Source organism: Xenopus laevis, chromosome 4S (genome assembly GCF_017654675.1).
Source record: "Xenopus laevis strain J_2021 chromosome 4S, Xenopus_laevis_v10.1, whole genome shotgun sequence".
NCBI classification, from domain to species: domain Eukaryota; kingdom Metazoa; phylum Chordata; class Amphibia; order Anura; family Pipidae; genus Xenopus; species Xenopus laevis.
In genome coordinates this window covers 65,949,695-65,963,990 of record NC_054378.1, presented here as the reverse complement: position 1 = coordinate 65,963,990, position 14,296 = coordinate 65,949,695, and the positions used below count along the sequence as shown (strand labels likewise).

The 14,296-nt window shown below is 36.5% G+C and overlaps 1 protein-coding gene across 1 annotated transcript in view; it reads left to right on the top strand.

The window, feature by feature from the left end:
• atg4c.S (autophagy related 4C, cysteine peptidase S homeolog) overlaps positions 1 to 12,730 on the top strand; it is a gene marked incomplete at its 5' end in the record, with an annotated part of 28,385 nt that extends 15,655 nt beyond the window's left edge. Inside the window, 4 exon segments of the mRNA NM_001094780.1 lie at positions 4,087 to 4,165; positions 4,845 to 4,921; positions 5,958 to 6,077; positions 12,176 to 12,730. Of these exon segments, the coding sequence (NP_001088249.1) occupies positions 4,087 to 4,165; positions 4,845 to 4,921; positions 5,958 to 6,077; positions 12,176 to 12,346 (447 nt within the window). The 3' untranslated portion in view covers positions 12,347 to 12,730.
• Between the last annotated feature and the right edge of the window lie 1,566 nt (positions 12,731 to 14,296).

Below are 14,296 nucleotides of genomic sequence, written 5' to 3'. Positions count from 1 at the left end.
AAATTCGCCTTTTTGAACATTGGAGCAGCAGTTGCAGTCAAAACATGGAAAAGTTCCTTTTTTATTTCTATATTTCAAATCTACACTCTTCGTGCTCAAATCAGATTTAACCAATGCTGAACCTAGACTTCTCCCTTTCTTATAGGCAATAACTGGGGGTCTCTTAAAGGCTTCAATTTGTGGAAGATTATCTTTTAATAGAGACCAATGGCCTCTTAGAATTTTTGCTATATGTCTACTCAAGACATTGTAGCGTGTCACAAATGCTACATGATTGCCTGTTTTTTTCCCAGCAAGTGATTTTATGCCTAAATGTGACAATACGTTTGTAGAAGCTTATATTGGACATGTGCTAAGAGAAGTTAAGGCACTTGAGGAAAAATATAAAAAAGGTGACATACATCTGCTGCCTTGTAACATGTTAAAAACATTGGATAATTTGACAAAAAAATCTGAGATCATAATCAAGGCGGCTGACAAGGGAGGGGCAGTGGTTGTTATGAATAAGGTAGATTACATCAATGAAGTAAAACACCAATTGGCAGATTCATCCACCTACCAAAAACTTAATAGTAACCCTGTTGGTGGGATACAAGTAAAAATCAAGGCACTATTGGAGGAGGCCTTAAATTTGCAGGTGATTGATAGTAAATTGGCGTTTTATCTACAACAACCATATCCACTGACCCCTCTCTTGTATATCTTACCAAAAATACATAAGAGGCTTGAACATCCGCCTGGGAGGCCCATCGTCTCCAGTGTGGATTCTGTTTTCTCCCCCATTGCGATTTTTGTGGATAAGATAATTAGACCTTATGTAAAGGAACATCTATCTTATATTCAAGATACCAGCGAATTTCTAAAAAAATTACAACAAATAACAGAAGATGTGAGTGAGTGGTTTTTGGTCACCCTAGATGTAGAGAGCCTCTACACCTCCATCCCACATGATGGGGGTGTAGAGGCTGTCACAGTTGAACTTCTGGGGGACCAATCCATGGATGGTGCTCAAAAAAAGTTTGTAATTCAATGTCTATCTTTACTGTTGCATAATAATTATTTTTCATTTGAGGAGGAATTCTTTATGCAAATTAAAGGTACAGCAATGGGGTCCAATGTGGCCCCCTCCTACGCAAACATATTCATGAATAAATTTGAGAAAAGATTCGTATATACGAATAATTTATATAAAAACTACTGTACGATGTGGATTCGGTACATCGATGATGTGTTTGCGCTATGGACAGGGCCCCATTGGACCCTTGAGGCATTTGTTTCGGAAATTAATAATGCTCTTGGTCATATCAGATTTACACTGAACTCTAGTCTAACAGAGATCCCCTTTTTAGACACGTTAGTGTATAAACAAAATAAGAGATTACTTACTGATTTATATGTGAAACCAACAGATCGTAACCTTCTACTACATTTCAACTCTTTTCATCCGCCGCAGCTGAAAAAGGCTCTACCCAAATCACAGTTGGCAAGAGTCAAACGGATAGTCGCGGCAGATGATAAAGCGGAAGAGAGACTAACAGAAATGTGCCAAAAATTTCAAGCAAGGGGATATCCAAAAGACCTCTTGAAAAAACAATGTGCTGATGTGAAAACGAAAAGTAGGGTTGATATGTTTGAAAAGAAAGAGAAAAAAACAGGCAATCATGTAGCATTTGTGACACGCTACAATGTCTTGAGTAGACATATAGCAAAAATTCTAAGAGGCCATTGGTCTCTATTAAAAGATAATCTTCCACAAATTGAAGCCTTTAAGAGACCCCCAGTTATTGCCTATAAGAAAGGGAGAAGTCTAGGTTCAGCATTGGTTAAATCTGATTTGAGCACGGAGTGTAGATTTGAAATATAGAAATAAAAAAGGAACTTTTCCATGTTTTGACTGCAACTGCTGCTCCAATGTTCAAAAAGGCGAATTTCTGTACCATCCAAGGAAGGGTAATCCAATTCAGATTCCCGGACGGTTCACTTGTAGTTCCACCTACGCTGTGTATGTAATCAAATGCCCATGTGGGCCAGACAACGAACTGTCCGGGAACGTATTCGTGAACATAAGTCGGCGATTAGGACTGGTAAAAAGGAGCAAGCAGTTGCAGGTCATTTTAATGCATTGGGACATAATGTGAACCAATTGCGGTTTCAGATCATTGAGGTGGTAGAACCAAAACGTAGAGGGGGTGATAGACTAAAAGAGCTATTATTCAAGGAAGCCTCCTGGATTAGGAGACTTGAAACATTAGCCCCTCTAGGTTTAAACAAAGAATATGATCTGAAACCTATTTTTAGATAATAAAATCTTTATATAAAATATATTAACATTTTTATATGTTTCTACTTTCTATTTTTTCACAGATTTGCTACACATGAACGGTTATCTTTTGCATTATTGGAAACATTGTTGGATATTTAAAAAGGTTAATATGTTACCTATCACATGATGCGTATCAACCACTAGGTGGAGAGGTGGGGGTATAAAAAGGTGTGTTGTAAAATGTCAGTTAAGCTTGACAAAGGGTCAGGTGTGACCCAAAACGTTGCTGTAATGCCCTAAAGGGTTCCAATAAAGGCATTTTAATTTTAAAGGGAAGGTGGTGCTGTTTCGTCTTGTAACTGCAAAGTGTATACCCGTGGAAAAGTGGCCAATGGGAAACCTGCACCATAAGAAAGAAAAAGCCAGGAGGCTGTGCTGACTACTTTGTATATACCATTTAATAGCATATGTGTCCATTTTAGTAAAAATCCAAGTGTTCATTTACAATAAGAACTGCTCATTGGAGATAACCGCGTGTTTGATTCAATTTTTTTTCAATCATGTGCCATTAAGAGTTCACTTACAAGGATACTGTACTTGTAAATTTTGGTAAGTAATTGTAGTCACCCATAAAGACAAGGGTTACACTTTGAGTACATATTGCACAACAAATTTAAATAAAAAGTGAATATTCAAAGTTGTAGAGCACACTGCAATCACTTTATTAGTAGTTTGTATTGTAAGCTATAATAATACTCATTATCACCAGTAACTGGCCAAAGGGCTATTGTAATTTTGTTACTAACATGGGACTGTTGCTAATTTGAAAAAGGATATCGGCACACAAGGCATTAGCGTTGCAGGGAACAACCTGCTCGTTTATTGTGTGGTGATGCAACGTTTCGGGGACACTCCCCTTTGTCAAGCAATGCTTGTGTGCCTCGCGTGCCGATATCCTTTTTCAATGACCAATTGTGAGGTTGCTGATCCTCTAATATTGTGCACCGGGCTGATCTTTTTGAGGGTGTGCGATTTTTCTAAATTGCTTATGTGAGACTGTTGCTAATTTCACACATTTTACAATACAAACACTTGTATAAGGCCCATTTTTCTTTCCTGGACCACTGCAGTATGGAGCTGTGTGTTTGCTGCTAACTGCCACTGTCCTTGGTATCTGTGCTAGTAGCAGTTATATATATTAATTCGTAAAACTGGCACAGTGAATGCTGTTAATACGGACTAATCTCGGTGCATTATTCAGAATGCCACAGTGTAGATAGGGGAATAAAGTAATTTTTGAGGCCAAAAGATATTTACCACTTCATGATAACAGTACATTGAGGGGCCTATTTATTATGGTGTGTACAACAAAAATTGCCAGAAATATGGTGTAAAAAGCTGTGTAAAATAAATGGCAAATTTATCAAGGTGTTTGTTATTTTACACCATGTGAATGCCAGATTTTCTAACGTTATTTTACACTGCATCAGACCTTTGTAAGCAAGTTCTGCTGGAAAAAGTGTGGGGAAAAAAATGATTCCGTTATTACGCCATTGTTTTACGCAGTGATGCCTGACGTTGTGTAGCGAATTATTATCCGGTTTTTACCACCACATAATAAATCTGCCCCTATATGTTTAACCGCCTGCCCCCCCCCCTTTTTTTTTTTTTTTTTTTTTTTTGCTAACTGCTCTTGTAAGGTATAATAGATGACATGTATTGATATTCTTTTGTGAGGTTCTGCTTCAGAGTGTTAATTTGATACCCCAAGATAAATGATTTATTTTGCTCACACAATGATTTGCATTTTCCATATTCCACAGGGAATTCTAAGCCTTGAATTCTGCATTGGAATTATTGGTGGCAAACCCAAGCAGTCCTATTACTTTGTGGGGTTTCAAGGTTTGTGCTGCGCTATTTAACAAGTGTGTATTCATACACTCAAACTTTCTTGGAAAACCAGCTCATTTGTAAATGACCATTCAGTGGCTGAATAATTACAATAGCAAGAGGAATCCTCTATTAATTCATCAGGCTCACAAAAGTTCAGTCATTTGTCATTTAGCCTACATAGTAATTGGTTTCTGTAAAATGCATCTTTAATTTCCTGCACTGCATAAACAAGGCATATTTTACCTTTTATCTAATGAAATTTATGAGATGGCGATACTGCGCCTTGGCAGGCTCTATTTACATATTTACATTTCAGTAGCTTAAGTGCAATAAGTTGATGTTAAAATGATATGCCACATGTCCTCCTTGTCAGTCTGAACTAGTACAGTACATTTTTCATTTGCAAATACTAGAAAATAATTGTCTGTTTTTAGAAGTAATTTTGCTATCAAAAATGACATGACACTCATCATTTTGTTTAAAAAAAATCTGCTTTTACAAGCATTTGAGATTATGTAGAAGTTAATCTTTCCTGTAAAACCTTTGCATCATCAGTCTGTGTCTCTCATCCTGCCAGAGCTTGTAGTGTTTTTTTTTTTCCTGCTGTTCTGCATAGAAATTGGTTGGTAAGCAATATTATAATAATACTGCTTTTTCAATTACTTGTCTTTTTGTTTTGTCCTTGTAGACGACAGTTTGATCTACATGGATCCTCATTACTGCCAATCTTTTGTCGATGTCAGCATAAAGAATTTCCCTCTTGAGGTAACAAGGGTGCAGGACTGATCCTTTTTTTTAGTTTCATCCCCTCAATCCTGGTCTGTTTGTGGTAATTAGAAATCCAAATCCATCATTTGGATTGAGTATTGAATTGAAATAATACTTTGCACATTAACATTCTCATTAACGTGATTTTAATACATTTGCTTTTTACAGTGGAGAATTAATACCACTTATTAACTCTTATAAAATAGCAGAGACATTTAGTGCAAAAGATGCGGCCATGCCCCAGGTATGCTCTTGCTTATAGATGCTTATGTATCAAGTCATATTAGTCAGCTATCGAGCACAATTAATTCCCACTTTCACGGTAATTTAGTATATCTTTCCATTTCTCAGTTTACTAATGATATTTGTAAGTAATTAAAATTAAAGTAACCCACTTTTACAAGCTCTAATTTTTTCCTATTTTTTTTTATAAACAATTTTGCCACAGAGTTTGCTATAAACTTGGGTGCATGGAGCACTTTACATAAAGAGAATCTGTACAGTCATTAAACTGAAAAGCTAAGTGTAGAATAACTGTGGAGAAATTATTTGACAAAGATGTATTGACCCCGGTGGAGCAATGTACATTTTGCTCAGGCTCATTGTCGACTCTGATAGATTTGCAAATCTAATTAGGTAAAATCACACACATTATCTCATTTAAACTTTGCATTACAATGGATATCATGAAGGATGAGGAATGTAAAGGTAATTGGTTTCATCCGACATTTGCAGCTGTAATATTTTAAAACGTTGATGAGCCACTGGGATCAACATTACATTTGGTTTTCTTCCTTGCATAAACCTAGAAAGTGACAATCTCACAAAAAAGAACTACATTCTTTCTAAATACAAAAGTTAGAGCAGTAGACTATGGCCCTCAATAGAGTTCCATCTTGGAATTGATCTTGAAGGTCCCAGGTTACTCATCTCTGTTTCAGGGGTATTAAAAGCCCATGATTTGTATTTAAGGTTTCTAATTTTGCAGTGTATTTCGTAAGATTTTAGTGTTTCTATTTCCTTTCCTTTTTAGTCTTTCCATTGTCCTTCTCCTAAGAAGATGTCTTTCAAGAAAATGGATCCCAGTTGCACCGTTGGATTTTACTGTAGGAATGCTCGAGAGTTTGAAAAGGCAGCAGAAGAACTTACAAAGGTATATTCTAATTACAGTAAATCTCTACATGTTTTGGGAGAATAGAAACCATCTTTGTGTCAATAGTATATGTGTGTGTATATATAGTATATTTTATACTTCATCCCAACTAAGATATAATTAATCCTTATTGAAAGCAAAACAATTCCATTGAGTTTATGTGTAAAGCATTGAGCATTCTTGATAACTGGTCCCATACCTGTATTTTCTTTTTGCCTTTTATATGCCCTCTGCATTTTAACCTGATTCCAGAAGGTGGCGCTCTTGAAATAGTATAACTATGCATTGCTGATTTCTTAGAAATTTTAAACTGATTTAATTCATTAGCAATATGTTTTCTTGGATGTTTATAAAAAACCTGTATCGATTCTGAATTACCTAAATGATGTTATATAGTCTGAAATAGCCTAGGCTTTAACTGAAGTTTGAATTTGAAAACATCTTGTAGATATTATTGGTGCATTTAGCAAAATGTAAATTACAGTTTTTTTTCTTCTTGTTTTGTCTTGTTGGCATCTGATAGATGTGTCCCTACTGTGTGTAAATGTGATGTGAATGATCTCTAAAGAGCTGCGGAATATGTTGGCCTGACGTGATAAAGAATAACATTCAGTGTCAGACTGGGATGCCAGGGGCCCACCAGAAAACCTTAGGCTGAGGGCCCACTTTCCAAACTGTTATACCTCCTCTCCTCACTCAACCTCTTTATTCTCCTAGACTCTTATCTACATAATATACTATATTCTTCCATTATTAAGCCTCTTTGTTCCCATAAATAAATCGGGAATGACTATAAAATAGGCCAAATGAGTAGAAGCAAGAGGCCAACTGAAACCTGGGCCCACCAGGAGTTTTCCTGTTATCCTGGTGGCCCGTCCGACACCTATAACATTTATATTTTATAAACTTGTATTGTGAAAATGATATCATGCTTTTACCACAATAAGAATGTTTAAGGGGCCGATTCACTAAGGGTCGAATATCGAGGGTTAATTAACCCTCGATATTCGACTAGGAACTAAAATCCTTCGACTTCGAATATCGAAATCGAAGGATTTAGGGCAGATAGTATTATTCCTTCGATCGAATGATTAAATCCTTCTAATCAAACGATTCGAAGGATTTTAATCCAACGATCAAAGGAATATCCTTCGATCAAAAAAAGTTAGCCAAGCCTATGGGGACCTTCCCCATAGGCTAACATTGACTTCGGTAGCTTTTAGATGCCGAAGTAGGGGGTCGAAGTTTTTTTTTAAAGAGACTTCGACTATCGAATAGTCGAACGATTTTTAGTTCGAATCCTTCGATTCGTAGTTAGTGAATCAGCCCCTAAGTGTTAAAAGTACTGCTGTGCTCACTCCTAGACCAAGGGTGCTAGGTTCTGTCAGCCAGTGAATAGACAGAGCTGTATCTTTTACTCTAGTTCTTCCTGTTATATTCCACATTTGGGGTGGTTGATGTCACAAGGCATAGCGTTGCACCTTGAGGGGCAGGGAATTTAAAGTTGGGTACAGGGATTGGTAGGTTATTTGACCAGGTTTCAGAATTCTGAAATTTAGATATGCAGTATTGAACTGGGCAGTGCCAACAAAAAGCAGGCTGTCTTGTTCAGCAATAGACAGGTGGCAACTGACATTATGACAAAATGTTGTATTAAAGGAGAAGGAAAGGCATATAATCAGTGGGGAGGGGATATGTTAGACACAACCAGTGATTATTATCACTTATCTGAGGCTGTAGGAGCACCACATCCCCATCTTGCTGTATTTTCTTTGTGGCTTGGTCCATTTGGGCATGTGCAGTCATGTGAACAGCTGAACTAAGAAGCTAAGTCAGCTTTCCACTCTACTGCGATTGTGCACCTGGCCTGGGGCTGCAGTGAAGAACCAAGAACAGTGGCATAATAATAAGTTGCTTGACTCCACCCCCTGGCGGACACTAAGAACCACCCCCACTCATTCTCATTCCTGCTTATGCCCAGGTAGGAGAGTGGCTGGCATGGGGGTTCTCTTAACTATAGAGGAAGCAGACCCTGTGGTCCAAGTGCCCTTGACCCTGGCATCTGCTTCATCTATAGTTGTGCAAGTTTCCAAGAAAGCAAAGAAAATTGCTACATGGTGTTTTTACAGTAGTGCAGTTTTCAGTGAACAGGAGCCGTTCATGGTGTCAGGTAAGCTATTATAAGAAATGGGGGAGCCTAACATTTGGTACTTCCCAATTTCCTTTTTCTTTAAGGTAAATTGCATAAAAAGGAAATATTTCTATGTTTGTGCCAGCTAACAAGATTCTTAGATTATTTCACCTGTTTTGCATAGATCATCCAGTTTTCATTTAATTTTGTTAATCGTATTAATATACATTAAAATGCCTTATTTCTGGACCTGTTTATGTCTTACTTAACCCAACAACCCATTTTTGTATTTACTGTAAGCCCTATAAAGCACATTAATAATCTGGACATTATTTCAGCATTGCATCTAAACATCTGCCAAATTGTTTGTTAAACCTGCTGATGTGGTTTATGATTTTAACTGCTCACTTTTCAAAATGGGTTGTGGGTGCACCTTTAAAATACAACTGACTTAGTTTGCAGCCACTATTTAAAGCATCAATCAGGAAACAATACTACTTGGTGCATGCATGTTTACCCAACCTGTCACTAGGTGTCTCTGTTTTCAAAATATTAAATCCATGTAGTGCTTGCTTTTGGTTAGTGAGCAAGGACACCTAGTGCTCTACATTGTAGTACAAAAACTTTATTCATAAGAATATCAACATAAATTGCAATGTTTAAATATTATGTATTGTGTATTTATAAACACATGCCTTATTCTATGTCTTGCTTTAAATGGCAGGTTTGAGTCACTTTTTTATTTTCTGGTCCCAATGAGCAAAGTCAAAAAATCCACTACTCTACTAAGAAGCCCTTCCTTTTCTCATGACTTAGCTTATTGACACCAGGAAGTGCAATGTGCCTTAAGTATTGATTCAAATTTTGACCTGTGTCAAAGTATTGATGTTTCCTAGCTAAAACAACAGGGGGAAAAGTATGTTTAGCACAAACACTATAAAAAAGGGTATACTGTCCCTTTAAGAAGCTAGCTGTATAATATTAAAGGGATTGTAAATACAGAATGCAGTCCCATATCGGCCCCTTAGTTTTCTATAGAAAATGGGAATTGTAGATGCAAGAAAATGAACCACAGACGCTAAGATCCGATCGTAAGAATCCACGTACGATCAGACTTTCCCATCTCCCGACCTGCCACTAACCATTCAGATCAAAGTCTTACCATTCAGGTCAAATAAAGTAGTTCAAGAACAGACCAGCCGATATTCTGCCCCTGACAGCAATCGTACGAAAGTTATGTTCGACAAAGCTAGTGACAGTCTTCCACTGAAAATCGTACGATCGGCAATACACGCAGAGATATTATCGGCAGCCGACAGAAATTTTCTAACCTGTCCGATCGACCAAACGACCGATCTCCGCCGGACGAAAAATGTAGGGACTCTCCACACACGGTGCGAAAATCGTACGAATCCTCGATTCGTACAATCGGATCTTTGCGTCTGTGGCCAGATTATGCACAATATGAACTTGAACTTTTGATTTAGATATTGCTTTTACATATGAATTAATGCACATATGTTTCATTGTGGTATATAATTTACATGAATTTATTAGGTTTTTTTTTACTCAAATTTTTTATTAAGTTTTCAAAAGAGGTAAACAAAATAAAATAGAGCACAATCACAAAATTTACATTGTTCCAAATAAAGCCTCATGTATACTGTATGCAATACAATATAATTGGCATAGGCTATCTTATAGTTAACACAAGTTTAAACAATGTAACAATAATCTCCAATTAGAAGAGAAATGTAGAAATAGAACAGGTAAGAAAGGAAGGAGAGAAAAGAGATCAGAGAGTAGGGTCCCCCACCTACGTTATCGGATAACACTGCAATACCCATTGAACACCTAACACATACCAAGTAAGCATACAGTTCTATAAAACAAGCTGTTTGTTTGCCACATAGCTAATCCACGGAGCCCAAGTTTCTGTAAATCTGTCCAAAGTTCCCTGGACTCGCGCTGATAGCTGCTCCATTACATAGATAGCCTGTATTTTGTTCAAAGTCCGTTGCCATGTTATGTCTTGTGACAACCAACTAATGGCCAGACTCCATTTAGCAGCCGAAAGAATATGCTTAGTTAACTGCCTGGATTGTTTTTGTAAATCCTTGATTGGGTAATTATGCAATAGTTCCCAGGGGTTCAATGGAAATGATACAGAAAATATCTCTTGCAGCAACGAATGTACTTTAGTCCAGTGAGCTTGTGCGAATTTATTAGTTTTTTATATCTGTATTTCAGATTCACTCATGCAGTATTGGGATTTATTTATGGGAATTTGTGGTTTATAACTTAAATTAATTTTATTAGTTTTTCCTTATATTTAAAACACCATCACGCAGTAGTGGGATTTAATTATGGGAATTTATGCCCTACCATATCACTGGGAAGTTTCACATGGGCCATTACTTTATTGGGTTAAATCCGAGGGAACATGTAACAAAGCTTTATATACATCCCCTACATACATATGAATACCTTGACACTGACAGTGATGGTGACACAGTCCTGGTTTGGATATGGGAGGACCTTAGGGGAGTAGTAGATTGTTTAGACTGTAATGATAACATCACCATGAGATGACAGAGCAGTTATGTTGTTCCAAGGGGGTGAGGAGGACAAACCTCTGGGATTAAAGCACTGCTATTTAAACACTTACTTAAGACAAGGCAAACCTAGTACACTGGGCTTTCTATTGAGTGGGTTAGGAGTAAATGTGTCCATTTGATAATAGTTTCATCCTCAAAGAATTTGCAACATAAGTAACCCTAATAACTTTCATAACAGGATAGAAAAATGAATCTTAACTTGTTGATACAGATATGGGTTACTTTGTGCTTTGTTTTTAACTTTACTGATGAGCTTTAGGGCCAAATGAGTTACAGAATGATAATATATAAATGATTTAGTACGTATATACGGGGATTTCTCACACAAACAGTAATTATGTTCTGTTAATCATTACATGAAATCGACATCGTAGTTTCTCTCTCTCTCTCTATCTCTCTATCTCTCTATCTCTCTATCTCTCTATCTCTCTATCTCTCTCTCTCTCTATCTCTCTCTCTCTCTCTCTCTCTCTCTCTCTCTCTCTCTCTCTCTCTCTCTCTCTCTCTCTCTCTCTCTCTCTCTATATCTCTATATCTATCTATGCATTCCGGTTTGTGACCAGTGCACTTGGTGCATCAGAACACTTTTCTTTCTGAAGGTATGTCTGTCTATGACCAGCAGATGGTGATGTTGTTACAATTTTAATTACAAGGCAGGTAATAAAAACTTAAATAGCTTTGAGACTGAAAAAAAATATGTAAATTGCAAATGTGCTTAGAAAAGCACCCTGAACAATTTTACATTCAGATTTTTTTTAGGTTTAGTTATACAAATTACAATACTGGTCATACTAAATTGCTGATATTAGGGCTCAGTATCACAAATGACTTAAAGGAACAGGAGCACCAAAAAATGAAAGTGTTTTAAAGTAACAAAAATATAATGTACTGTTGCCCTGTGCTGGATTTGCATCAGAAACTCTTACTATAGTTTATATGAACAAACTGATGTGTAGCCATGGGGGCAGCCATTCCAAACTGAAAAGGAGAAAAAGCACAGTAAAACAGCAGATAACCATTATATACAATGGGATTCTTCAGAACTTATCTGTTATCTACTGTGTATCCTGTGTTTAAATACCTGCCCCCATGACTACACAGTAGCTTGTTTATATGAGTTAGAGTTTCTGAAGCAAATACACCAGTTTTACCAGTGCAGGGCAATAGTACATTGTATTGTCATTCCTTAACAATTTTATTTCTAAGCTTTTTGTACTCTTTTTGTAATCTTAGCTTTTGTATTTTTTTTTTTTTTACCTTTTTGGATTGGGGCATCAAGCTGATATGATTATTTTTACGTTGGAAAATAGTTCTCTTGTAACAAGTGCCTTTATTTTTAAATACTGCAGGTGCTGAAATCTTCAACCAAGCAGAATTATCCTTTATTTACCTTTGTAAATGGACATGCTCAAGACTTTGATTTTGTCTGTACTCCAGTCTACGATCAAAATGACCTTTTCACAGAGGATGAAAAGAAAAGATTAAAAAGATTTAGCACAGAGGAGTTTGTCTTGCTTTAAAGACATTTTGCACCAGACTCCTGGCAGCAGTCCATAACACATTCATTCTAATAAAAACACAAGAAAAGAACACTACATTTTTTTCAACTTTTTATATATTTTTTAAATTAAAATTTTAAAGTTTTTAATGCAATGGCAAGCTCTTTTTAAATGTTTGAAATTTTGTAAAATTGTTGTACTAATAACCATGTTATGATGAGTCTGCTTTACAAATTTGGAGTGAATGCACTATTAATCGTGTTCTGTTGGTAAAAGGTACATTATGGTGCAGAAATACTTTTGAACTGTAAATAACTTTATTTAAACTGTTTTTTTTTTTCTTGTAAAGGACCTCAGACTATTAGGATTATTGTAATACATGCAAATAAAAGTAGTTTGATACCAGTGCTTTGTCTTTTTTACGAAAGACCCACTAATTGTGCATGATGTCTAAATTAGGACATATAATAACACTTTACTCACAATATATTTAATTCTAGCTTGAAAATAATGGCTTGTATAGCAGCTAGTAAATGTGAATGTCAAGCCTGCAACTCTGCAGCCTGTGGTTGCATATTTTACACTTCTGTATCTTCGCTGACACTAGAAGCTTCCATTTGTGTGTATTTTCCTACCTTTTGTGCAGGGAATTTTGGACAAGATGTATCAACCATTTTGCCAGTGAAGTAGGGGCAGGATATTCGTGTTTCTCCTTTGGTAACCACTTGGGGTAGATGCATTACATTTTATGGGTTCCTTTTTTCTTTGACAGGGGGAAAGAGTGGTTTATGGTAAAATGGTGGTTATCATGCCATTGCCAAGAATCCTAAAGTTCACCTTACCCTGGTTGTTCATATGTTTTATTGCTAATAATAGCAGGGTCATTCATTCCACTAAGTGGCAAATTACAAATAATTGACTTATCTTTTTTATATCTGCAAAACACTGTAATGGGCAAACTCACTAATGGGCGAATTTTCGCCTCACTTTGACAGGAGCAAATTCGAGTTATTGAATCTGCCCCAGAATCTTCCATTTAATTTACCCCTTGCTTACATTGATATAGAAAGGTCTATAAACCAACCTATTTCAGCTTCTAGTTTAGAGTAAAGAATTAAAAGGGGAACTTTAGGATGCTACAATAGATCCCTGTATAAGCATTGCCAGATTGCCTCCTTACTTACCAAGTTTTTAGGAAGGAGAAATTAATATTCGGTGTATTGGACCCTTTTCACCACAACACCAAGAAAATAGATTGTGGTGGCGTCTGTGGAACTTTTAAACCCACACGGTTGTTGTGTGGGGTTGGAAAGAGCCCATGAGGATAGTGTGCTAGATCTAACTATAATCTTGGTTTTCTTAGTATGTTACTAAACACTCCCTTGGTACACAACACACTTTCGGTATGTATGAGGGTTTCCTCTATAGCAGTTTAATTACTGGTGAAATCTACCCAATATAAAGTTTTGCCCCTTAAGTAAATATGCCCCTTAGACTGTAAACTCCATTGGGGCAGGGATTTATGTGAACATAGGTGAGGGGAGATTTTTTTGGTTTTGGTTGGGCACATTCACACAAATAATAAATGTTTTAATATAAAGTCGCAATGTTTGAAACTATTGGTATCTTTTTAGCCCTGCAAACTTCATAGTAAAAAAAGCTGAAAAGTGATAGAGCAGACTGACGTAGTAACATAGCAAGCACTTGCTCTGATTTTTTGCTTTGTAACAGTTACAATAGCTTACAAGATAGTACAGATGTACTAGATACTGTCTTATTACTACAGTGATAAAGAAAATCATACAGATTAAGATGGACTGTATGTGAAATGGCCTCAAATATTAGAACTTACAGGATATCAGGGTAATCGTTTTCTGGATAATAGCTACTATACCTGCATTATGATACTGGAAATCTGCTGACATCTAAATTATATTGCATCTAAGATAAGTGATAATCTATAGCAGGTAG